This window comes from Sphaerodactylus townsendi, linkage group LG05 (assembly GCF_021028975.2).
Source record: "Sphaerodactylus townsendi isolate TG3544 linkage group LG05, MPM_Stown_v2.3, whole genome shotgun sequence".
NCBI classification, from domain to species: domain Eukaryota; kingdom Metazoa; phylum Chordata; class Lepidosauria; order Squamata; family Sphaerodactylidae; genus Sphaerodactylus; species Sphaerodactylus townsendi.
Window position 1 is genome coordinate 102,052,597 of NC_059429.1, and position 26,874 is coordinate 102,079,470.

Sequence of the window (26,874 nt, forward strand, 5' to 3'; positions counted from 1 at the left end):
TTTTCCACAGTCTCTTAAAAGCCCAGTGAGAGGTCCCAGCTCACACGAAACTCCTACACCCAGGAAACTGGAGTAGGGAATGACCTGGAATTTAGAGCTACTCTTCATATAGTGCAGATTCTAATATGTCAGCATATCAATAATCTGATTTGGAGACTGCCTGACACAAACAGGAAGCTTGCTGAGACAAATCTCTAAATAAGGCCTTAGAGATATGAAAAAAAGCAAGATGATAAAGCCAAGTACCTTCTCTCAAATCAGCACTAGTGGATTGAACTTGTTGCACCCAGACAGAGCCAAGCCCAAGACAGGGTTTATATAGGAGATCCTTGCTAATGAGGCAAGAATCCTGCAAGGACTCTGTCCTCCTCAGATGCAGATGCCTCCATTTCGCAGAGCTTTCAGTCATAGCTAGCAGCAACACAAGCACTTCTCCATTTAGCTGCTGCCTTTGTCTTCTTCATGCAGCTGGCTTGTTACTTAGCTCCTCTGAGATAACTGATGACTCTCCCAGTTGCATGGCATCAGGCTCTGTTGCTGGATCTCCCTTGGCTGGCAGGGAAGGGCTTGGAGCTGGCTCTGCCTCGGCTGGAAGGGCAAGGCTTGGAGCTGGCTCTATTGCCTGCAGCTCCTTGGCCACAGTGCCTTCAGGCTCCACGTCAGATTCCTCATCTCCCAGGGACTGGCTCATGACACCTGAAGGTTGAGATGTTCTGTAGTTTCAAAGGTTGCTTCTGGACAGAGCCTTGTGAAAACATCAGAAGGCAGGAGCTGAGCAGGACTTCCAGTGATGAAGCCAAATGATGGTTTTGACCCTCCGGTAGATAGCATAATTATGTAACCCTGGTAAATATATGCATATCCTCATAATTTATATAATGCAGAGTTTTTAATTTGCTTTTTTTCTTGTAAAGCAGAGCACCCAATAGTCCTGTCTTTCAGGAATGTGAAATAGACAGTCCCTTTCTTGAGCGGGATTTGGAAAAGCTTAGGGTAGAAAAGCAAGAACAAGATTTCACACTGACAAGTTCTGTTGAGGCTAGTCAGCATTTTAAGTTACAAATTACCAAGCAGACAAGGAAAGAAGTAGAAATATTTATTAAAACCAAAAGCACAAATCATGAACAAGGCTTGTTATAAAAAAGGTACACAGAAGTGCATTGTCCCTCAGTGTTTAGGCACTGGGATTTGCAGCAGTTTTGCATTGTATTGAGCAGCTTGGGTGCCAGAAAAACCCAGAATTCCCAGCTGGGCATGTACAGAAAGGTGCAATCTTCAAAAACCATCATCCCAAGGCCCCAGTAGGGCTTAACAACCCCCACCTAACACCATCTCTTCCCAAAATGCAACGTTCACAGATTCTACAGTCCCTTATGCTTGAGCAATAATGTCCGGTCACACACTCTCTTGCTGCGGGAAAAAGAAAAGACCTTCCTTTCTACTGTGCTTTCAATTTTAATAAAAGAACAAGACAAAGGCGAATCGCAGCCTGAGTGTATCCACATCTCTTTCTGCAATTAGTAAAGGCCTACAGGAAGGGGGAACAACATAGGAATCTAGGTTTCTTTCTTTTTAACCAGGAGATTTCAAGGCATTTCGAAACTATCAATAATACAGGCTGTTCTAAGTTTTCCCCATCTGAGTTTTAAAAAGAAGAGCAAGACAGGCTGCTCTTGTCCCCCCTACCTTTCTTTCCCACAGGATTTCAGTTGATGTCAGAAGACAGTTCTGTAGTTGCTTCTGGACATCAGCGCTCACAGCTAAGGCATCTAGAACATAATACATCAGGCACTTCTCATGATGGGCCCTTGATACCATGGGCATATTTACCATAAGGTTACCCCAAAATTAATTTTATCAGTAGAATATTTGGTGAGTCTTCCCTGTGTCATTGCCTTGGAAGTTCTGGTCAAGAAGTAAAGGTCATCATCTCAACAGCAGAAAGCCTTCTACAGCACTTTGAATTTGGTTCTTCTACCATGCAAGATCTACTTGCATATTAAACACCCAGCTCCCATAAGTACCTGTAATACACTGTCCCTTTATTCCTTTATCCTAGTTTTCCTTATGTATTTTCTGGGCATCCTCCTTGGAATACAAAAGTTTTTACCTGAATAGATGAGAACACCATTTGCTGTTACCTGATCTTCTGATCTGGAGCTGAGATATTTTGTACATAGATAAGTTCACAAATAGAATCCCCCGTCACCATTTTTTTATCAAAGGCGGCTTAAACAAAAAAATAGGTTAGATGTAAGAGATGAAACAAATAACCTGCGGGAGGGAGAGATCAGACCCATCTACATGCTACGTGCGTTGGGATGATGAAGGCCGCAGGTAGCTTTCTCATACAAAAGTGGAAAACTCAGAAAATATAGCTACACTGTACAATCTAGGAGGAACAGTAGCACAACTATCTGACATAAGTATGTAGAAAGGGATAAAGTAAATCCTAGTGCAGGCCTATGGAACAGGTGTCCTATCAAGCCAAAAGCAACATCCCAGCCACATGTTGTGGCCTACCAGGTACTCAGCCCTTACTTCACTCCTCCTCTGAGAAAGGCAGCAAAAATGTAAAGATTCGTTGAGATGATAGTCTCCGCAGAACTGAAAACCTAACAGGATAATTCAGTGGAAATCACAAAATATGAAATGCATACTTGATCAATTCCTGATGAATGAGTTTCAGCTTCCTTGACAAATATGAGACCTAGAACTGAATTTCCCAGAAGATGCCCACATTCATGAGGAATGAACATCAGACAAGACAAGGGGGCTCATGCACAGAAGCCAGAGGAAGTCAGTGCACATTTAAGTGAACAAGAACTTCCACTGCATATTCTCTGAAACATGAAAGTAAGGGCCTAGTAGGATAAAGTTGCAAAGGAACGGTACATCTCACCAAACGTCCTAGAAGTTGTGGTGGTGGAGAACATAGCCCTTAACAGCTGTTTCAAGTAAGGTCAGTTGCAGCTGCTCAACCTACAATATGCTATCTTGAGAACTTAAACAAGGGATTTACCTTTTTACGTTGTGACTAGGGAGGCCTTGCTATGGGAGAATGATTCTTTCCCATTGGGTGCTTTGGCTTTGCTGCAGAGGTCTCACTCCCAGGAAGAAAATATACTGTTAAGTGCACTGATGTACATTCATTTTTAGATAACCATCCCCTGGCCAACCACATTTTGATCTAAGGACTAATGTTGTATTTGACAATAACAGAAGGTCAGCTAGGGAGCTCATTCCCATTTTCCCCTGCAGCCAAGGTATTTCCATGAAATTTATGATGTCCAAGACTCTCTACCACAGCAGGTAACTGCTGCCTGATTCTGCCATTTTACTCTGCCAGGCCAACACAGCTTCTTTCTCCTTACAAAAGCAGACCAAACAAAAATGGCTGTTCCATTGACCCATCAGCTATAAGGGCTTAAACACCCCCCGCACCCCCATCCTTGCTTCCCTGGTACAACTTGTTGGTTTTTCAAGTTACACACTCACAGTCACAGCAACTATTTTTTGTAAAGCAAGAGAAGCCCCTCCTAAGGAGCAGCATACTTTGGTGAGTTTCATTTAACTGAAATAGGTAGTAATTCTGGCATGAAGGCGCCCAAGGACAGCGCTTCTTGCCGTGTTGCCCATATTCTAAGCACAACTCTTCGACCACCCACCTGGCAATATTTACATATCTAAGGTTATCCTTGGTTTCTTAGGATAAAAGCTCCACAGCAAAATGGATAAGCCAATAACCGAGCCATGCCTTCCCCAGCTTCACTTGCCAGGCTCTCTCTTTCTTTCCTCAACATCCCCTCAATTTTTTTCCTCTATTAATCAAACCTTCTGTTCATTTACTATCAATAAATAGCACTTCTCAACAGTCTTCACCAGTCATACTTCATCATATAGATAGGACCACCCAACAATCTGTTCTCAGCAGACTTATCAGCTAAACTACAAAACACTGGCTACCTACCCATTTCCTGAATTCAGCTCTCCATTCTCCTTAGCTAGAGTTAGCTATTCTAACAGGACACAATATGGCCTCATTCCACATACCTGGATATGCCTAATTCCATTTCATGCAGTTTTCCTCTGCAGATACTCTCCATACCTTCCAGGAGCACTGGGGGAAGCCACATAAATAATAAAAAATAAATAATATGGATTTGTGACATCTGACTACCCCATAGTGCTTTGCACAGGGTACAGCATGAGGATGGACGTCAATTTTTTTGCCTTGACTTTATAAGGAAGGCAGTCCCAGAACAACAAGAAGTCTGCTGCTCCATGCCAACAATATTAGCTGAAGCAAAACAACAATAACAAAAAACCCATCAAACAACAACAAAAAGAAAACCAAAAAGAAAAATAAGAAAGAAAAAAGATCACCTCTCCTTCACGGAGACTATCACGAAGGCTCTCTGCTTATCTTGATGGAAGAAATGCTCCCTGCTATTTTTATTCCCTCGGCCTGTTTTCACACGGCCCTATCTGCTTTGCCAGCCTCTGAAAAAGGACAGTTGAAATGCACTGGCCACTTGGCCAATTAGTTCTATCTATGCCCACCCCCCTTCGAGAAACGCACACGTTCCATCTTGAAATATATATATTTTTAAAAGATGCCTTTCAAGAAGAAAATAAGGAGGGAAATCTAAAATAAATAAATAAGCTATACATAACTCTCCTTAAAGCTTTAGAATGAGCAGAACTTCCAGAAACAAGCGTTTCTTGCTCTGAGCACATATCTGGAAGCAGCCTCCCATTCCCCTCATGGCTGCCATTTTAGGATATCTTCTTTGTTCCTTTTCAAGCAGACAGTAAAATCTTTCTAGCACATCTGATCATTTTCTTTAGCTAGCTTGAACAGCTTGGGCTAACCCCCACCGTGACAAAAAGGTTTCTTTCAGCAACAGCCAACCCTGCCCGACATACTTGGCTTTCTTTCCTCAGCAGGGCCATTTTAATTTTGTTACCAGTCCCAATCTCATTTCCACACCTTGTCAGCTAAACGACATATTTTCATTTTTCCTCCCACCCCTGCCCTCAACCTCCAAGCATATAATGCTTCATCACCAGCGTGGTATCAAAGTTATAGTCAGTTTGGTATCTAGAATAACATTCCTGCCTTATTCCTGACAGAAAGCTGCCCTCCCACAAGAATACCTCACAGACGCTGCTGCTTCGAAATCCATGGAACCTTTGCTGGGACCGAGGAAAGGACAACTTTCTTCTTTCCAGGAAGGAGGAGAAACAACTCATATTAAGTAGCAAGGGGGAGATAAGCCACTGACAAAGGGGGCCAGCCTACAATCACAGAGGCAAAAATTCAGGGAAAGCAGCAGTCTGGCAACAGTAAGATAGGTGACATTGTTGTTATGGCTACTGCCCCACTGGGACTACTCCAACAGCATCAAAACATGGCACCACAGACTTCAGCTACCCATTACTGGCCAGGACTATCACCTCTACAACTACTTGCCTGGGTTCATCAGTGTATGCTAGCCCCAAGGTCACAGACAAGAGGCCACCCATTTACACAGCAGCTGTCAGCCTCCCTCCATCAGGGTGAGCCACCAGTTCCCACCCATGACTCCAATACCATCCTGGTTCAGCCTCCTTCCTTCTTCCTCCACAGCACAATGGCCAAGGAGGCCTCAGATGGCCTTGCATTTACATTCAGAGGTCAGCTCTGAGGGACGCCTCACAAACTGGGACAAGGTCAGCCAAGAGCCTCCTCCCCAGCCCCAAAGATGCTCAGAAATCCAAAGAAGTGAAGTCTCCAAAGTCACAGTCAAACAGCTCACTGATGCCTTCACCCTCCTCTAGCCCAAAATGGTAGTCCTGGGTCTGGGGTGGCGAAAGGGCAATGAACTCAGCAGGCAGGAAGCTGGAGAAGTCATCCTTGCCCTGCTCCAGCAACGCATCAACCGAGGCCAGTGGTGAGAGAGTCATGTCATCTGTTGAGCACTTCAGAGGCAGGGAATTGTCCCCGGGCAACAGGGGCTCTGTCAAGAGAGAAAGGGGTAATGGTGGACTAGGAACTTGTTCATGCAATCAAGACTCACAATGTTGTTCTGCCAATGTGATTATCCCCAGCTGGTCCATCCGCAAAAGACATCATTTTCAGGATTCAGTGGTGGCGAACCTATGGCACTCTAGATGTTCATGGACTACAATTCCCATCAGCCCCTGCCAGCATGGCCAATTGGCCATGTGCCAGCAGTGGGTCTGTTGAGGAATCAATAAAAGTCTATGAAGCTATCTGGAAGGTCTCCCATAGGTTCGCCACCTGTGCTGCCTAGCTAGCCTCACCTTTTTGCCTTGAAAATCAGCCCACAAGCATTGGCTTGAGGCAGATTACCTGAAGGGCCACCTACTCCCACGTAAGAACATAAGAACTAGCCAGCTGGATCAGACCAGGGTCTATCTAGTCCAGCACTCTGCTACTCGCAGTGGCCCACCAGGTGCCTTTGGGAGCTCACATGCAGGATGTGAAAGCAATGGCCTTCTGCTGCTGCTCCTCCTGAGTACCTGGTCTGCTAAGGCATTTGCAATCTGAGATCAAGGAGGATCAAGATTGGTAGCCGTAGATCGACTTCTCCTCCATAAATCAGTCCAAGCCCTTTTTAAAGCTATCCAGGTTAGTGGCCATCACCACCTCCTGTGGCAGCATATTCCAAACACCAATCACACGTTGCGTGAAGAAGTGTTTCCTTTGATTAGTCCTAATTCTTCCCCCCAGCATTTTCAATGTATGCCCCCTGGTTCTAGTATTGTGAGAAAGAGAGAAAATTTTCTCTCTGTCAACATTTTCTACCCCATGCATAATTTTATAGACTTCAATCATATCCCCCCTCAGACGTCTCCTCTCCAAACTAAAGAGTTCCAAAGGTGCTCCAATCCTTCAATCATCCTCGTTGCCCTTCTTTGCACTTTTTCTATCTCTTCGATACCCTTTTTAAGATGTGGCGACCAGAACTGAACACAGTACTCCAAGTGCAGTCACACCACGGCTATATAAACCTGCCTATTTATTAAGATATTCCGGGGAAGGCTATCTCCCCATCCCATCAATACATTTGGTAGGAACCTAGAAGAGAGCCTTCTTGGTGGCGGCACCTAGACTATGGAACACTATGGAAGACCAGCGTGCTCCTTCCTTGCTAGCCTTCTGTCACCAGGTGAAAGTGTTTTAATTTCAGGCAGTGGTTAACATCTAGATTTTAACAATCAGCAATTGAAACTTTGTAGGTGCCTTTTATTGTAGTCTTGATTTTTTATGGTACTGTGTGGTTTTATTGTATTTTATTCTATTGGATTTTATGTATTATAGAAAGGCAGGGTATAAACACTTTTATTAATCAAAAATAAATTAATTAAAAGTCAGCTGATAATGGAGTACTGCAGCAGTCTTGAATACCCCCGGCTAGCCTAAACTCATTTCAGCTAGGAAGCTAAGTAGAGCTGATTTGCTTTCATCCAATAATATATAGATTAATTGGAAAAACAGCAACATGTTCTTGCATTTATAAAACTTCCCTTGCACACACACTTGGATGTGATTCATGACTGGCAAGCTATTTATGCTCCTTTTCTTGCTGCATTTGAAGATGTTAAAAATCAATGTACTTTCCTAAGGAACCGTGAGCTCCAAGTGACTGACTGAACTCAAAGGGTGCTCATCAATGGCTCATCTTCACCCTGGACAGAAGTGTCTAGTGGGGTGCCACAAGGTCCTGTCCAGTGCTATTCAATATTTTTATCAACAACTTGGATGATGGAATAGAGGGTATGCTAATCAAATTTGCAGATGACACCAAAATAGGAAGGGTAGCTAACTAGGCAGAGGTGATAGAGTCTGAACCTTCCGAAATGACTCTGGACAGATTTAGAGAGCTTGGGCCAAAACAAACAAGTAGAACCTTTCAACAGAGATAAATGGATTCCTACACTTAGGGCAGAAAAAATGAGAAATGCACAGATATAGAATGATGACACCTTGGTTTGACAACACACTAAGACTATCGCGAGAAGGAATCTGGGAGTCCTTTAGGTAGTCCACAAACTGACACATGAGTCAGCAGTGTAGATGCGGTGTCGTGAAGAAAGCTAACGTGCTGATTTTGGGCTGTATGCCGAGCATAGAAAGTATAGCAATCCCTTAAGATCGAGGGATGTAATTGTACCCTCTCTATCTCTGCATTGGATTGCTTAGATCTCAATCTGGAATATTATTGTACAGTTCCTGGACACTGCACAATTCAAGAAAAGGATATTATTGACCATATAGCCAACGGGTCCAGAGGAGGGCAACCAAAATGGTAAAAGGTCTGGAATCCATGCTGTACAAGGAGAGACTTAGAGAGCTGGGTATGTTTAGTTTGGTGAAGAGAAGCTGGGTATGTTTAGTTTGGTGAAGAGGTGACATGATAGCCATGTTTAGATACTTGAAGGGATGTTATGTTGGTGGGGGAGCAAGCTTGTTTTCTGCGCCTTTGGAGACTAGGAGTAATGGGTTCAAGGTGAAGGAAAAGAGATTCCACCTAAACACCTGGAAAAACTTCCTGACAGTAAGGGTTGTTTGACAGTAGAATGCACTACCTCGGAGTGTGGTAGAGTCTCCTTCTTTGGAGGTTTTTAAAGAGAGACTGGATGGCCATCTGTCAAGAGTGCTTTGATTACGTATTCCTGCATTGCAGGGGTTTGGACTTGATGGCCCTTGTGGTCTCTTCCAATTCTTTGATTAAGTGCTGAACACACCTATTCCATAATTACTGTTTGCATGACACTTCAGTTACAACACAAAAAGACAGACACATCAGAAGACCATGGGCCTGTTGTTGTGTGACAAGTGACAAAACAGATTAGCCTTGAAGTGGAGCTATTTTTACTAGGCCAGGCTATCAGTAGCTTATATAACTTTGGCCAAAAAATCTCAGGCAACAATGATTTCTTAAGAACACTAACGAGTGCTAATGAAGCTTGGTTTGCCACACAGAACTAGCAATAAACTATATCTTCTCTGATTTAACTGGTTAATGTCATACAGAGTTGATTTGTGACAATTTTATACACCATAAATCTCTCAAACACATTAACAACATTGAGGTGGTTAGAAGGTTCCTGTGTATTATGATCTCATACCACAGGAAATGGCAGGAATGGGTGAAGAGTCTCTTTCAAGGAGTTTTCCAGCCCCACACTTCCCGCTTTGCCACGGGAGCAAGCAAGTACTGTAATTGGCTGTTATCAATTATTCTGATTTTGGGGTTTGACTAGGGAAAGAGCCCAGAGAACCCTCTCGGTAGCCCCCATTAATTCCCTCTTCAGTCAGGATATGCTCTGTTGCACAGCTAAATATGAGGTTATGAAGGACTCAGGCACAGTGAATAAAAAGACTATTTAAACAAGAATTATAATTGTGTAATCAAAAGTTATGAAAAAAAAATTCCAGAGAAAGAATCTGGCTGGAAAACAATAAATTTCCCTATTGTGAACGTATTTATTGGTCTTCTCCCTCAACTTGGGATGAGGGATCAACTCCCTACAAAAGCTGCCTTGCTGGTGATCAGCTTCAGAGACAGCACTCTCCCCTACAAACAGTGATTGGCTCCAGCTTTTCCATCAGTTTTTCAGAGTCCAGCCTGAGGCCTGGAAGGGGCCTTGAAAACCAAGGCCAGAAAGACCCAAGGCCTTTGTATAAGGAAAAGCCTGTCTTGAGTACTACAGGCTGCTCCATTCCTCAGTCTCAGGCCTAAACTCATGATATCTTAATCGATTAACTGACAGAAGCATCCAGAGGAAGTGGCGCTAGAAGTGGTTAATGGGAATGGGTATGTTTGCGAAACACCCAGAGAAACCATACAGAACTCTTAAAAAGCTCATTTTTAACATTAAATAGTTTCCTGTGGACAGGCTGTCAGATGTATCATGATTCAAGGGTAATTCTTGTATCCTTATAGAAAGAGTTACACCCTCTTTTTTATTCCCAGTCTGGCCTAGCTTCAGGCAAAGCGTTCTGCAGTACAATCTCTGATACCCTGCATGTCTTTCAGCAGTGGCGTAGGAGGTTAAGAGCAGCAGTGGCGTAGGAGGTTAAGAGCTCGTGTATCTAATCTGGAGGAACCGGGTTTGATTCCCAGCTCTACCACCTGAGCTGTGGAGGCTTATCTGGGGAATTCAGATTAGCCTGTACACTCCCACACACGCCAGCTGGGTGACCTTGGGCTAGTCACAGTTCTTTGGAGCTCTCTCAGCCCCACCCACCTCACAGGGTGTTTGTTGTGAGGGGGGAAGGGCAAGGAGATTGTAAGCCCCTTTGAGTCTCCTGCAGGAGAGAAAGCGGGGATATAAATCCAAACTCCTCCTCCTCCTCTTCCGCAAAACAGAGCTTCAACTCTCTGCTCCAGCTGTAGCCTAAAACATTTTCTGAAATCCTTCTCCCAATGGAAAGGGTTAAGAGGAGATGCACTGAAAACTGGGAGTCCCGTCTCTCTCTCTCTCTCTCTCTCTCTCTCTCTCTCTCTCCCCCCCCCCTCCCCCACCCCCATCAGCAGAAGTTGATCATGGAACCTGTGGAACCTGTGCTACATACTACACTTTTGAAAGCTCTGAGGCTCAGCTGTACTAGGGATGGATAAAATAATGGGCAAAACAGACAATCCTGAAATGGCAGCAACTCTACAGTCTAGCTCCACGGACGAAAATAATCATAATGGTTTCTCTGAGGCTGAGGGGACTTTTGCACATGCAGAATAATGTACTTTCAATCCACTTTCACAATTGCAAGTAGATTTTGCTATTTCACACAGTAAAATCCAGCTACAAAGTGCATTGGAAGTGGATTGAAAGTGCATTATTCTGCATGTGCAAAAGTGCCCTCAGTTTTATAATTAAAACAGCACAGTGGATGCTTTTGCTGATTTGCTCAGTGCCTTTCAATGGGAACTGGGCTTCACTTTATCAAGACTGGTGAACCTTTTTTTCCTCTCTAAGAAAAGCCTGAGAGAGTGCCAGCAGCCACAATGTACTCTGGAGAAATAGTATGGCAGCCTCTCACTTCTCTTGAGCTGCTCAGCTGTGCGCAATGTGCTGCTATTTCCCTTGCAACTGGGAAAGAAGAGAAAATACTGAATCTATAATGACAACATTCTCCATCTCTGCCAAGGGGCTACAATCTTTATTCATCATGAGGAACCAAAAACACAGCAAGTCTGAGTCCAGACTACCTTCAGAGAAGGCCTGGCAAAGAGTTCTGTCTTGGTTGCCAGATCTAGGGCGTGGGGGCTGCCCTGTTCCCTGTAACATACCTTGGTCTCCACTCAACAATGGTAGTTTTGCATCCTGGGAGGGGTGAAGCAGCACAGACGCAGCTGCTTGTGATGACTCCAGGGAACTTTCTTCGGCAGCTACTTTCAATGGACTCTTTTTGGGGCTGCAGACTCCAGAAGTCTCTTCTGGACAAAGGAACACATCAATGGGGCCCTGAGTGCTTTTCACAGCAATCTGGAAAGCCTAGAAGAGATCAAGAGGCAAGCCGTACTTAATAGGACCCAAGTCATGGGTTATCCTTTGGTTTCAGTAACAACAAGATTGGTAGTGCATTTATTTTTGTACCCATAAGTAACCATCTTCTAAAGCCAAGAATCTAGTCAGACTTTAAGAAGGCTTTTAGAAGTCTGAAGAACTTTCTTATCCTGCTTATTCCGTCTACAATTTTCCCCAGAAGAGCAGCTTGTACTTAAAACATGTCACTCACTAGAATGTGTTCACTCTTCATGGATAAAGTGAAACCTAATCCTAGCATAGTGTGGGAAACATATGACAACATCTTGTGCATCATGTTTCCATGCTTGCTTTGTTGGCTGTCTGCAAATCAGATTGTTCACTCCTGCTCTGCTTCCAAGAGGGTGGGCTTTCATGGGTCAGAGCTTACTTCAGAGGCTATGACGAGGATCTCCTTTGCAGCATTCGAGGAAGCAAGTTCTGACTCAGCAAAGTTCATGCTGGAAGAAATGTTGTTAGTCTTTACAGTGCCATTGGGCTTCTGCTTTATTTTGCTAGAATAGACTAACATGGCTACCTTTCTGGAATTATCATACCTGTTAGCCCAGTGGTACCTTAAAGACTAACAACATTTATTACAGCATGAGCTTTGGTGAGTCAGCACCTGGTTCCTCAGATGCTGCAAAGGAGATTTCCTTCTTCATAGCCTCTGAAATAAGCTCGGATTCATGAAAGCTCATGCTGGAATAAATGTTAGTCTTTAAAGTGCAACTAGACCGGTCTTCATTTGTATGAACTCATTTGTATGAACCAGGAGCTTTGTGCATACATTTGTATGAACCAGGAGCTTTCTGCATACAGTTATTTGTCAGTGTCTACTAATTTTGTGGCAAGGCAGTTGGGAACAACATGCAACATGGATGCAAGTATGAAAAAGGGAGAAGCTGGATTAGATCCTCACTGATTCCTTTCTAACGCTGTCAGGCATTACATCATCTGAATATCGTAGCCACACCATTAATTTAAGATGAACATTTAACTACAGCAGCATCAACCACAACTCAGTCCCAGAAGCCTCTTCTAGTTCGCAGAACAGCAGGCAGACTTTGGACTCCACAGCCTTACTGAAAGGGACAGTTTGAGCTACATGGCCCTGGGCTACGGCAATTCAGGGAACCAGGAAAAAGTTACCTCTGCTGGGTCAGACACTTGCATCTGTGTCTCCTGGGGAGCTTTGATCACCATCACCAGCTGTTCAGAGGGGTCTGCAATGCTGCGCAGATCTTGGCAAGTCACAAACGCTGAGGTGTGCTCAGTCAAGTTTTGCCAGGAGAAGGATCACAGGCTATTCACCAAGACCCACAATGCTACAATACTACATACTCAGTTTTCAAGGGCCAAATCACAACATGTTAGGGAACAACAGTACTAACTTCACTGCTCTACTGAGTATAAAAGACACAGATATACCTGTAGACTAAGTATGGGGAGAGGATGAGAAAGGGCTACTGTGATAGTGTGCATACACACCTATTGCTCTCTACTTACAACTTGCCACACAGTGAAAACTCATTGAAGAAGAGGAGAAGTTTGGATTTATACCCCGCTTTTTTTCTACTTTTAAAGAGTCTCAAAGTGGCTTATAAACTCCTTCCCCTCCTCTCCCCCCAGCAGACAGCCAGTGAGGTTGGTGGGGCTGAGAGAGTTCTGAGAGAACTGTGACTAGCCCGAGGTCACCCAGCAGGCTTCATGTATAGTAGTGGGGAAATAAACCTGAATGTCCAGATTAAAGTCCACCGTGCTTAACCACTACACCATGCTTGCAGCACAGTGTGAATGATTCTCTTCTTCCTTCCAAATACTTATATCTCAGATCACCCATGTGATTTCTTATGATGGTGCCAATGCTTGAACACTTGCATTCAAGCCCCATCCTCTGCCACGACCAATTTCTTGTTAATCAAACAGCTTTTTGGAGCATAAACACTTTTGCAAGAGGTAGGGTGGATGAGTTAGATTTTCTGTTCCATAGCCTTTCTGGGAGCAATTTAAAATCTGTGGCAAAACTAGGGAACAATGCCTTCTAATCCTCTCAAATATACATTGGAGGCAGATCACCCACCAGAGACAGGGGAGGGAATTTATATTTTATTATTCAGGCCAAGCAGTAAAACTACAGGGTCTCCAAGCAACTCCCCCCCCCCCCCACAATGAAATGAGCAATGTCTGATTGATTCACCACCACCCTCTCTCAGATCTACAATCCAGAGCCATAACCTAGAAGCCAGATGGGTATTTTCCACTAGCTCACAGGGTGGGGAAGCAGAAATTAAAACACCAACACCCATTCCTGGAATGTCAAGGAGTGCAGCTACCTCTTTAGAACCTGGGACTTTCCTCTGCGAGGCTCATGCTGCTATGAAGGCTCTCTGCATCCTCAGCTCTGCTAAAACCACCCAATCCTCCCCTCCATCTTCCAAGAGAAGGATATTGCTTGTTCTCGGGATCCTCAGTCAGGAGCCTGAACTGGGTGGTGCACATTTGGATGAGGTTGTCCATTTGTTGTTCTGCAGCCTGAAGATCCTGGAGCTCTTTCACCAAACCCTGGCTCCTGCTGATGCTCCCCACAGCAGACCCGCTGCCCCTAAGAAACAAGAGGGTCCAAAAGGGAGTAATCTCTTCCTTGATAACCTCCCAGGGTAACATCTGCTGCTACTCTAAGACGTATTAAAAGAGGATAAAACTGCATTTTGAATGTACATTTTCCACACAGTCTAACTTCAACCAGCACTGGGATGATGAACGCACAGATATATTTATCACCTAGTGATGGGCAGCTATATATTCAGAGTATTCACCTTTTCTCCAAAGGGCTGTATTCTTGTACGTTATGTGTGCTTGACTACTCTATGGTTACTCAGCAAGCTTCCCTGCAGAAGGTGCATTGGAGCCTTGACCCTCCCCCTTTTCCACACAAACACTCTGACCACTACTCCACACCAGCTCTCATGACTGAATGGCCAGAGCACAAAAGCACAACATGCAGAAATTACATGAAGTGTTCAAGTGGGCTAGACTAAAACATAGTGCCCAGGACGCTAACATTGCAAGCTTTGGCAGTCATCTCTTAATAGGTCCTTACTGAGCATTTGCCAAATGTACGAAGCATATGCTCAGCCTGGTGGCATGCTCATGCATGTCTAGTCTTGATGATGTTGTGTTGGCTCAGGAACTACTTGCTGGCCCTAAACCCAGAACAGACATCTCTCATAAGCAACATCAAAGGACACTTGAAAGGCAGGTGGCCAGCTCACCAGACATTTTTGTCTCACGTGGCAAATTGTCTAGTGCGTTTTTAGTCTACCCTTCCTCCAAGAAGCTCAAAGGGAGAGAGGCCTTTCCCTTCCCCAATGTATCTTCTCAACAACAAAGCAAAGGATATGCAAGTGGCCCAGCTCTGGACACCTTATGGTATGGAGTTGGAATAAGCTTTTTGCTCCAATGCAAGCCTGTCACTACCATCTGGTGGATATGAAAGCAGGGCCTCACAAATAGACAGTAAGAGCAGCCATCTTTACAGAGATCTACCCAATCCCTCCAACTAGCACATGCTGCATCTGCAGAAACAGGAAGCCAGAACTGAGGCTTCTGACAAACGGAGCCTGCAGGTGTCTTCTGCATCTACCCATCCTAAACTTGGCAAGATAACCCCACTCCCACTGTGCATGAGATGCTGCAATCCCACGCAATGTCCCAAAAATCAGACAAGCAAGCCACACAATTGGAGTGTAGAACACAAAACACCAGTGGGTGAAGTTGCAGATTTTTGGCAACCACGGAGACAAAACTGCTGCAGGGAGCCCAGCTGCACCCTGCTGGGAGCCCCAGCAAAGTCCCTCTTCACACACTTTCAAGATCTTCCTTGCAGCCTCTCTGTGTCCCAAGGATTCAAGGCCACTTCCTACATTAGTTATTGTGTAGAGAAATTCTTCTGCCAGCTAAACACAACAAAGATCTAACACAGGAAGGACTCATAGTAGAGTCCTGAAAAAAATGCTTTACTTCCTTATTTGTTAATACCCCCTAGGTAGAAGTCAGGCTAACAGAGACCAAAGAAAAACTTTCAGAACTGCTCACAAGAAATAGAAAAAGAGCAGCAACACACAAATCCTGCCCTTCTGGTATTCTACAAAGAACTGCAACAAGCTTTTGTTGTTTATGAATACAGAGTGCTCCCCCTACCTAACATTTTGCAATAACTATGACAATTCCATCAGGACTGTTTCTTTTTGGCAAGCTAGAGTTCCGGGGGCTAAGCTATTGGCTCCCCACAAACAGCGTGTTCTGAGGTGATCTGGAAGCTAGGAAATGACAGTTGTATGAGATTGTGCCTTTTGAAAGAGGGGGAGCCAATTCTGTCCCCTTCCTCTGAGGCAGAGGGGCAGAAAAGGTTCCATTTTCACATTAATGAGATGGGCAAAAGAAGAGGTGACCTTCTGTCCTGATGAAGGACTTGTGGGCACCTGGCATATCCTCTTGGACTCCTGGGAGTCCCCAAACCCTATCTGAGAAAACACTGTTCTGAAGCAAGAGAAGATGCATTAAATCCAGCTGGTCATGCTCTCTATGTTTACTTCATGCCAGTCAACCTTCTCCTTATTACCATAATCCAAGCCTCCCTTTCATACTCTGTGAACAAGGATGCATGTTTTTTCAAAGAGAAAAATCCCCAAAAGATAACCGTGCAACTCCCTTATGGTGAGTACAAAACATTGCTTTCTGAAACCAACAACAGGCTACAAAACAATTGCAATTTGACTGGAGCAGCCAAATGGTTGCTATCAGAGGAAGCCTTAAAAACTGGACACAGGATAGGTGATCTTCTACTTACAACCACTGGATGTGGTTCTTAGACTTCTTGGTAATAAGCTGGATGCCCTCCAGAACATTGGTGATATCATAGATTCGCCTCTTCTGCACCTTGAGCACCTCCGCGGCCCAGTTGAGATCCACAACACCATCAGGCGAACGGCTCAGCAGCTCCAGGAAGCGTTTGGTGGTCAGATTCAGAGACGTTTCATAGCGGGACTTCTCTCCAGGAGACTTCAGCCCTGGGGACCAATAAAAACTGCATTACAATGGAAAAAAATATATCCAGGCACTAGAATCCAGCCTACCTGAACTAGCTTTTGTGTGCTTTATGCATTGTTTCTGCAAGATGAGACCACTAGATGATCTGCTACAGATGAGACTAGAATCCAGAAACTATGCCATACCTGCAGACTTCAACTCAGCAGCCTTGAGCTGCAACTACTAAACTAAGGTGTCATCAGCCTTTGCCAGCTCAGTTTCTGATCTGTCCTTACAGTACGGCTAGAAAAGTGCTGAAAGTCTAGATTGTGGAGATCCTGAAAATTCTGTGCCCAATACAACCTTTGATATCATTATACATTTTTTTAAAAAAAACCTTTTTGTTTTGCCAAGCACAAAGCAATATGATCACAGAATAAAAAATTAGCACAAGAGAACAACTGGTGGACATCCCCATCAAGTGGTAGGAGCTGGTAGTCTACCAATAAAGTGCTACCTAAGGCACTTTATGAACAGCTGTTATTCCTGAATGGTGCCCAGTGTGAAGCCAAAGCATATCCTTGCAGTTGAGAAGGTCAGTTCTGTACCTCATAAGCACAAGATGCGCATCAACACTAATATCCTTGAAACCTACTTCCTTCCCCTCAAAAACCAAGGATACTCCATGCTTCTAATCTCTGACATTTCAATCAGTGGGGAATCCTGCATTAATTTAGCCACTGGGACAAGAAGTTTCTTCATTTAGGACCGTTGAAGTGCTCTGGAATGGGGTAAACATTACAGCTCCCTACTGGGCAACTTCACCTTTCACAGGGTTTTTCACTTTTCCTCGAGGTGCTTCGACACTCTCCGCAATATATTGGTGGTCAGTCTCCAAATTCAGCTTCCGTTTTACCTGGAAAAAGAAGACATTTTTAAAGGTCTTGATTTTATGTATTTTCATTTTATTAAATTGCTACTTGGCCCCTCCCCTTTCAGGCTTGGGGTGGTTTCCAACAAAATGTACACGTCACATAAATCCAGCAAAAAATATAACATCCATAAGCTTAAAACTATACATAATTTCTACAATCCAAGAAAGTGATAAAACATCTGAATTCTGCCTGAGCTCACCACAACTCAAAAGGAAGGGAATAAAGGAGGAGGCGGGGGAGGCCAAGGATGGTAATCATTGGTATCTCAACCATATGGCTGGTGGAATAGCTCTGTCTTACAGGCCTTGCAGAACTACATTAGGTAGTTCACTCAATTATTGGAGTGTCTGTTGGGTGATGTAACAGGAGAGACAGTCCTGCAGGTAGGTTGGCCCACCCCCAGCCACTCCAGTACAGGTTTTTGTACCAGTGGGCCTGGAGGCGAGCAGCAGCTTCTGGGTCAGGTGCCGTGGAGCTGCATGGCGCCTGCTCAGGTCAGTTATGCCCCCTTCCATTTGTCCTTTGCGTCAGCTCCAGAGGGAGATCTGCCCCCCTCCTGGATTGGGTTGCCCATTCAACATATCTCTTATGACATGTTTCATACTCTAGAAAGACAATTTCTCCAGGTACAAGAGCAGAGAAGGTGTTGCTTGAACAACAGCACACTGTCACCTGCAAAGGACTACAGATGAGACTAGGAATCAACAAGTAAGGAGAGTGGATAAACTCATCGTTTCTGCAGGAAACACAAGACGAGACCAGGCCATGATAATCCAGTGTGGAGGAGCCAACAGGCCAAGAACTATTAAATGAGTCTAGAGTTATGGGGGTTTTCCCCCCCAAATCAATTACATTAATCAATAAGTTAATGCAGGCAAGAAGAAGAAAAAACTGTACTGTAGGACCACCCCAATGAAAAAAGATTTGCCTTGCAGCAGTTCAGGGCAAACCTTAACTGCGCAGCAAAAGCTGCCCCAATAGTGAATTAATCAAGTAGGACATAATAATTTATGATCTCCACATTTTAGAAGTTAATTTTTTTTCTAGGTGACTAACAATGTCACAGCCATACACACAAAGAAGAAGAAGAATTCTAAGAGTCTTTCAAATATAGCAAGTCTCAGGCAGGTTAACCAATGAACTGCAGCCATTATCTGATTTGTTTTTGTAATTAGCACAAATAAAAAGTCTGTTTTTTCAAGGTATCTTTTTAGTATATCTAAACAAAATGATTACTTACCTAATAACTGACCAAATTATTTTTGGACATATCAAATCCCCAGCTCATTGCTCTCATCAACCAGGACTTCTTCTGGGTGACTACAGGATAAGACTGCTCACTTCCCAGCCTCAACCTAACCATAATCCATTTTTGGAGGTCATCAGTGCATGCTACAGAAACATGATCTTGTTCCCACCATGACTTACGACCAGGCAGAATACATGCCAAACACAGACACACCAAAGGCATCTTTGCTTCTAGAAAGACAAAGACTTGCAGCGGAAGACAAGTTGGTTGACATGCCAGACCTTTCAGCTGAGTACTCCAAGGATAAACTATTGTTTGTATTATTTATACAGTGACTCATACAAGACACAAACAGGTATCTGCTCTGAGAGGTTTAGCACCAACATTTGCCAAGAATCTCCTTATAGACAAAATAAGTGCAACTATTTCCCAAGTGTAGTTAAGCCACCGTTTCTGGACCTGAGGCTGTGCTCTGTCTCTCCATTTTATCACACAGATTCAGGCTCTAGGTTATTACAGCCAGTAGTGTAAGTTTTCCAGGAAAATTTAAATAATGTCAAAAAAATTAAGCAATGTATAGATACTGGGGTTTGTTCATGCTTCATTTCCAGTGTGATATAGTGGGTAAGAGTGGTGGACTCTAATCTGGAGAACTGGATTTATTTTTCCACTCCTCCACATGAAACCTGCTGAGTGACCTTGGGCTGGTCATAGTTTTCACAGAACTCTTTCAGACCCACCCACCTTATGAGGTGTCTGTTGTAGAGGGGGGAAGGGAAAGTGATTGTAGGCCTCTTTGAGGCTCCTTGAAGATAGAGAAAAGCAGGGTATAAATCCAAATTCTTCCTCTGCTTTTCATTTAGCCCATCTAACATGACTGATTCACAGCACAACAATCCTGGGAAATATAGACTATATTTGCATATGTGTAGCAAAAACTCTTCCACAAGAAAAAGTAGCATTGGGATTTTTTTTTTCATTTTTGAAAGCATTTTATTCTACTTCACTGATTACAGTCTCCATCCTACATAACCCTTGCCTATGCAGCTCCCGTGATCCCCAGCATAGCATTTTTGGCAAGCAAAGGTTTCCTTTTTTACCAATAGTACATTTTGTTGGATCCAACTCTATATAGCATCTTCTATTTTTAAGGGGGAAGTGAGCAAGGGAATCCAGTCTATAAGGAGAGTCTGGAAGTTTTGTGCTGTGAAAAGTTATGTCAATGATCTGATCCATGTACATGGCTATGAAGAAGCAATGAAAATCTCACTTGGAAACCCTTTCTTCTGTTATGAAAGAAGGAGCTGCTACGTCAAATCCACTGCTACTACCTTTACAGCTGCTCAAGCATAGGGAACAGGCTTCCTTTTCTGTGGTGAGCATGAAGAAGTAGCAAAGGGTACATGGGGGTCACAGGAGGAGAGAAAAACCGAAATTTTTGCAGAAGGAAATGTATTCTTGCTGGTCCCACTGATAAAATACTTGCTTTGAATGAATGCAGGAGATCCTGCTGTACATGAACAAACTCTACTAAGGGAGGTGTGCGAATGAACAACCAGAATTCAAGCCCTTCCCAGAATAAAGGGAAGGGAGAAGACAGCTGAAAGTGGAAACTCTTAGCCCCTTTGTAAAACCAGAATTTATAGAGGCCTGGAGAAAAGTCATAGTAATTAAACCAGTTTGAATTGGAACAACAGACATGCTTTGCAGATGCGCTTTCACAAGGGATGCCAAGATTTATTCTTTATTATGAATGAAGTTAGGGTTAGAGTCAGAAGCTAGTGAATATAATTAACGCAGTATGCAGTGTGTAAGACAATCGTTTTAATTCAGCCTCTAGAAATAGGGCCGTTTAATGTTAATGATGTGGTCCAAGCGCACTTCCCTTCCCGTTTCGACCAACAGAGGCACATTCAGTTGCCAACAGTCCTGTTTGCCGTACATAAATGTCATGTCCAGCCTCTCCCTTCCCAGAGGACAGTATGTGTGTTATGTCTATGAGCATAAAAATGATGACATCTAGCTAAGCAGAGAATGGGCTGAACCATCGCACCCACACTAACACTGGAAATCATAAAGGGCAATTTAGGAGTCTGTTGTAAAAGCAGCCAAAGAACATGGGGGGTGCAATTCCTTGAGCATCATGCTGACCACCTATACGCGATTGCAGATATATAGATATATATATATTTTCTAACAAGCATGGGTAAGATCATAAGACATACTTCCCTAAGGCCAAGTGGAAGCTCTGTGTTGGTAAATCAGAGGCCCGGGTTCTAACTGATCTCACGGGGGGAATGAGGTGACTGCTACACCAAACTCACTCATAATAAAGATGCAGGCGGAATCCGACCCAATAATAAAGGTAAATGCATATCTGACTGCTTATTTGTGATTCTAGCTGGTTAATCCCAATTTCTGACTGAGCTCATCAAGAAGAAAAGAGACTAGAACCTCAGCATCTGTCAAACGGTCTCCAAGTCAGACTTCACACTGGTCTCCACAGCAATGTCATGGCAAAGGGAAAAAAATCCAGGCATCTATTTACTGGGACACCTAGAAATGTACATGTGGGATCTTAGACTCTGAACATATTTAACAACATACAAAGGTCCCAAACTCTTGCCTCCAGGAACTTAAAACACGGTTACAAATCTTGAACAAGTCCTTTTAAACAAGTCCTTCCTTGCTTTCCAAATGACAGATCCCTAGTATTTCAAGATTTGAGCAGATTCATTTCAGGGGCACTGCGATCCTCCATGCGTCCACAGATCATGCCTTCAAACCAGCACATGGCTTGTATGCAGCAGTGGTAACGGGGCGGGGGGGGGGGCATTGAGACGCTGCACCCCGATGGGACGACACAACGTGGAAGCTCATTACACATTCCGGGCCCAAACAGCAGACTACAGTTAAAACAAAGCTTCGACTGTCAAGCAGCTGCCCACTGCAGGCCCCTCACCAGAAAGGGCCTCTTGTGGGAAGAGAAAATGACAACTACCAGAAAGCTTTGCAAGCATCGCCTCCCTGGCTCTGCTTCCTGAGAAAGACCAACTGGTCCATCCAGCTCTTTGCATCAGCCATCCCCGAATAATGGTTCAAGATCCCCAGAAGTGGACAAGCAGGAGGAAGATCGCATATGATGCAGCATATGAAAACCATAGCTCCATGTTTTATTTGACAATTCAAGAGTACCTAAAGCTGCAATCCTATACATACAAAGCTTGGAGTAAGTCACTAGAACTCACATCCAAGTAAATATGCAAAGGACTGGGATGCAAATTCGTGTTCAGATCACAACGCAAGGATTTTCAGTAGGATCCCCACAAACCTTTTGCAGGCAGAATAAATTTCTATCAATAGAGTGGGATTTTTTTCTGTCATTCCCCACTACCACATATGTCCCTGTAATGGTGGTCTTGGAAAACAGGGGATGCTCAGAAACAGCAGAAGAAGGGAGTAAGAGGTCTACCACCAGGTGTGCGTGTGGGGGGAGGGGAATCAGTGAAAATCACCCTCCATTCTGTCAGCAGCAAATTTCTGCTAGATCCAGCCATTTAATTGCTCACCTTGTCAAATGCTGTTGCTACATTCACAGTCCAAAGAGCGAGCCATGTTTTGAAAGCAAGAAGTGGACCAAGTTTCACAGAAGACCTTGTACTTCTTCCATGGTGCCTGCTAGAATTGGTGTGAGTATATATTGAACAACCAAAGGAAGACCCTCGGCCCAACAATACATACACCAGACTAGGGGGTGCCAATTTTTTTGAGCCTCTGGGCACTTTTGGAATTCTGACACAGAATGCTGGGAGAAACCACAACATGTAAGGAAGTGAGTTTACGCATAACTCTACTGATGAGTCTTTGACATTTTAGCCAGCAGTTCTGCACAACAGGATACCTTTTGAAATGAAAATATTTAAAATGCTTATACACACAGTTAACTTTCAGTTGAGCAATGATGATCCTTGTGCTATGGTGGCAGTAGTTTAAAAGATAGCAATATTTTAAAAGATTCAGATCTTCAGTGGCCAATCGGGAGCCCGGCTGGGCAAAATCCCCTTCTGGCCCCGCCTACTTTCTAAAATACTCAACAGGCACCAGGAAAGATGTCAGCAGCCACCATGTTGGAGGAGACTCCTGCACTAGACCTGCTCAGTAGGAGTGGTGTTCTGGTAGCAACTCTCAAAAGCATTGGCAACAGGGGGCAGAAGTTACATTGGACCCCTCAACTTTCTGGGAAAAGGAATCACTGATCACCACGAAAGAAGAAGAGTTCGGATTTATATTCCCCTTCCCTTTCTCTCCCGTAAGGAGACCCAAAGGGGCTTATGAATTCCATTCCCTTCCTTTCCCCACAACATATACCTTGTGAGGTAGGTGGGGCTGAGAGGGGGATTTTCAAAAAGCGAACTGTGGACTGTGCCTCCAAGGTCACCCAGCGCTGGAATGGATGGAGGTGGAGAAGCAAGGATCCAGTTCACCAACGATAGAGAGTCCTAGCCGCCCTGGTGGAGGAGTGGGGAATCAAACCCAGTTCTCCAGTTTAGAGTCCACCTGCTCTTAACCACTACGCCACGCTGGCTCTTAACGACACCACATTTAGCTGCATTTCTAACACTTGCACATTTAGGTGCCAATCCACAAGATGTTCTAAATGTAACATTTTCTTGTTTGTTATTACAAGAAACAACATAACAGTATGTAACAGTGGGAACAGATAACTCCTAAATTTTATCTTTTCAATCTGGGGTTCAAGCTTTTCTCACTCTCTCACTGCAGTACCAAAGCTTGTGTAGATAGAATACTATCTACAGTTAAAATACAGACTATGCTGAACACTAATTTCTGTAACTTTATCTACATGATATCCACCCATAATGATAACAAGGCATAACAGCCTTTGCCGTTTCTTTCACTTCAAGAACAGAGCAGGATGTAACTGAAGTCAGAGATACAGTGTTACTGCAATATAGCTGCATTTCTCTCTAACTGTACACATTCAAGTGCCAGTCTATGAGACATTCTAAATGCAGCATTCTCTTTATGCGTATTACCTCTGGCTTTTCCTTCAACAGATCACTTTTCTTCTGTTAGCGCTGCTACATGCAGCTAAGTACTGAGAGATCGCGTAAAGAGTAAGCAGTCCTAAAGGAAGTGACCGGCACTGGCCAAAACATTGGTTGCTCCTTTATGTTAGTAAAACAAACGACTGCACAGGGCTCTGGGCCTTAACATCCTGTGACAAGAAGTTAAGCAGCTTCATTAACAATTTACAGACGCCTGCTTTGAGAGGACAGAGGCCTGCCACAATCCAGCAAGCTTTGCAAAAATTTTAACTATCCAGGGCAGGCAGTGGGGGCTTTGCAGGATTCTGTTCCACAAGGTAATGTTTTGAAGAATGCACTTTCCAGCTAGTTAATGATTTATTTGCATGCGTTTGCGATCACTTTCTTTGCCCTTCCTGTTACATATGCCACGTTCAAGAGGCATTGTTTGAGTCACAGCTTTAAAAACTCTTCCTTCATCTCCCCTTTAGTTAGGGGAAGGAACTCTCCCAAAGTGACACACAGTGTAAACATCAGCTTCAGATCTCAGATGCAACTGTTACCGTCCACTTCTGGTCAGATATCTTTGGGCCTTAGATAGAAAAGAAACGACTCCAACACCATATTATTATTTTAAACAGAATTAACCAGCTGAATACTTTTGCAAAGGGAGAGGGGAAGAGGCAGGCAGCGCTAGGCGGCTTACTGCTTGCTCTCTTCATGAGAGTTAAGAAACTTCATGCTGATGGAGCCTGAAAACTGTGCCTTTGGTAATGAATTAGAAATCTAAATAGTTTCCTGTGGCTCACAAGAATCTCCATATCTAGGCCTTTGATTCCTCTGCTTTCCAACATGCTGCGGGAGCCAGGCCCTAAACAAACCGTGCCTCTCGTTAGAGCATGCCCCTCTGTGTCGCCGTCCATGTTAATACAGCAGGCACATACTAAGCACATGGCTGAAGTCACCCACGGCTTAGCAAGCAAGCGCGTGGCATCGCCGACCAAGACTTGGACTTTCTAAAACATCAACAAGAGAGAAAACGGCGAGATTACCGGCGGGCGCTCCAGAGCAGGCCTCAGCGGGGCTGTCTCCAACCGGGCGGGCTGCGGAGTGGCGAAGAGCAGCAGTTCGGGGTCGTTCTCGCCCTCGGGCGGGGGGAGCTGATCCGGGGTGGAAATGATCACGATCTGTTGGTCCATCACATGGATGGCCTCCGCTCCCCGCAGGAGGGCCTCCAGGTCCGCCACATTCTGGGTCACTCCCAGGCCCTCCAGAGACATGATCCGAGGCTCCGAGGTTCACATGCCCAGCGGCTTGCAGGCCAGGGGGGGTGGGGAGCCCCTGACCTCGGGACCCCCTCCGCCACACCGAGGGAACTCAAGGGTTGCCCTCCCGGGAATCTGAGTCGTATCAGCGGACCAGCAGCATTGTCCCGGGCACCGGGTGGGAGGGCGACACCGGGTGGCGAGGGTGGAAGCCACGAGCACGCCCCATCCTCCTTAAGAGTAAAGGCCCGGGAAAGGGAGTTCCGCGGAGCCGCAGCCTGCCAGGGCCCCGCGGGGAAAGAGACCGAGAACGAAGGAATCTAAGGTTGCTTTCCAGGGCATCAGCAGCCCCTTCAGTGAGCCTCCGGTTTCCCGGTGGAGGGAAGAGGAGAGGAGGGGGTTACACGCTGCGGAGCACAGCGGAGCTCCCTTCCGCCCACGCTTTCCAGGTCAGCGCCGACTTCCTCGCTACCTAGCCCGGTTCTGTTACGGTCTCTTCTCGCTTCCGTGGCTGAGTTTGTTCTTCTCCTGCCGGGAACTTTCTGCCAGGCGCGCCGGCGCGGACCCCTCGCGATCTTCCGCACTCTGCTCCGGCACTGTTATTGTTCCCAGCTGGTCCCGGCCCCGCACACGTTTGCGCGCCAAATCCTTTTTGCCGCGAAAGCAGCACGAGCGGGCTATCGCCGCTCCCATTGGTCGGCGCCGCCGCATCAACATTCGGCTTCGGAGGGAAATCTCCAGCTCATTGGTGGCCGCTGTGAGATTGATACATCAGCCCGCTTTCCCGTTGGCTACGATCTCGCGGCCGCCGAGCGCCGCGCTGACGAAAAACACGTTCTGACAGCCGCCCAATGACAGCGGCTTAGATTGCGGAAGGGGAACGCGGCCTGGCCAATCAGAAAAGACCCGAGAGACGCAGCGGTGGGGCATGTGGGAAAGGGGACGGTGTTATAGGACCGGGAAGATTGGATTGTGGTTCGTGTGGAGGGACGTGCTCGTGTTATGTCCTGAAAGAGGAAGGGCTGCTTAGAGTGGCCTCGGCTTCTTTCCCACGATTTGTCTGTGGCCGCCTTATGTTTTCCCTGCATTTCCCCCTGCAAAGTATTTCTTTATGCCTTTCTTTCCGGTTGGCTTTTATTTGATCTCTGTAGTAACTGCCCGTTCCGGCGCACATTTACTCAGAAATAATTGCCCCTTGTTCAGTGGAATGGTTAAGAGCGGTAGTCTCTAATCTAATGAACCAGCTTTGTTTCCCTGCTCCTACACATGAAACTTGCTGGGTGACTTTTGGATGAGTAACAGTTCTCTCAGAACTCTCAGCCCCAGCCATCTCACAAGGTGTCTGCTGTGCGTAGTGGAAGGGAAGGAGTTTGTAAGCCGTTCTGAGACTCCTTAAAAGTAGAGAAAGGCGGGATATAAATCCAAATTCTTTGAATCAGATGGCAACTTACTATCAAGTGGCTGCCCATTCATGTTTTAGTCCTGTTGAACACATGAACCTGCATTATGCTGAGTTTGTCAAGTTCAGTGTTGGCTGCTTTGACTGACAGCAGCTCTCCAGGGTTGCAGAAGAGATCTTCACATCAACCTGCTACCTGACTCGTTTAATTGGAGCTGTGAGGGGGATTGAATTTGGGACTGAAGCCAACACCTTTATATGAACACAGCAGCCTCTGTTTTGTGCCAAGCAGAAGCTGTTTGTAGAGGAGTACTTGATTTTCCTTATTTTCTTTGGCTAATTTTGCATATTTTAGGCTACTCTGAGGTCCTAAAACAAGATTCCGATGCAAATGAGTGAGTTCTAA

General features: G+C 44.9%; 1 protein-coding gene across 1 annotated transcript; it reads right to left on the reverse strand.

Annotated features, from left to right (window-relative positions):
- Nucleotides 1–1,083: 1,083 nt before the first annotated feature.
- E2F1 (E2F transcription factor 1) lies at nt 1,084–25,714 on the reverse strand. Its single transcript, XM_048498422.1, has 7 exons — nt 24,857–25,714; nt 17,398–17,488; nt 16,394–16,613; nt 13,994–14,146; nt 12,694–12,808; nt 11,307–11,511; nt 1,084–6,002 (listed from the first exon to the last, which is right to left on the reverse strand). The coding sequence occupies exons 1-7, from the start codon at nt 25,082–25,084 to the stop codon at nt 5,752–5,754; spliced, it is 1,263 nt and encodes a 420-aa protein (XP_048354379.1). The 5' UTR covers nt 25,085–25,714; the 3' UTR covers nt 1,084–5,751.
- Nucleotides 25,715–26,874: the final 1,160 nt, after the last annotated feature.

Excerpts from the sequence above, each read along its gene's own strand:
- E2F1 (XM_048498422.1), bottom strand. The coding sequence starts at position 25,084 with ATGTCTCTGGAGGGCCTGGGAGTGACCCAGAATGTGGCGGACCTGGAG. Across the intron at positions 12,809-13,993 it reads GAGGATCCCGAGAACAAGCA|CTCAGCGTTTGTGACTTGCC; the intron begins ATATCCTTCTCT and ends GACTGAGCACAC. Across the intron at positions 11,512-12,693 it reads AAGTGTCTGACCCAGCAGAG|GCTTTCCAGATTGCTGTGAA; the intron begins GTAACTTTTTCC and ends GATCTCTTCTAG.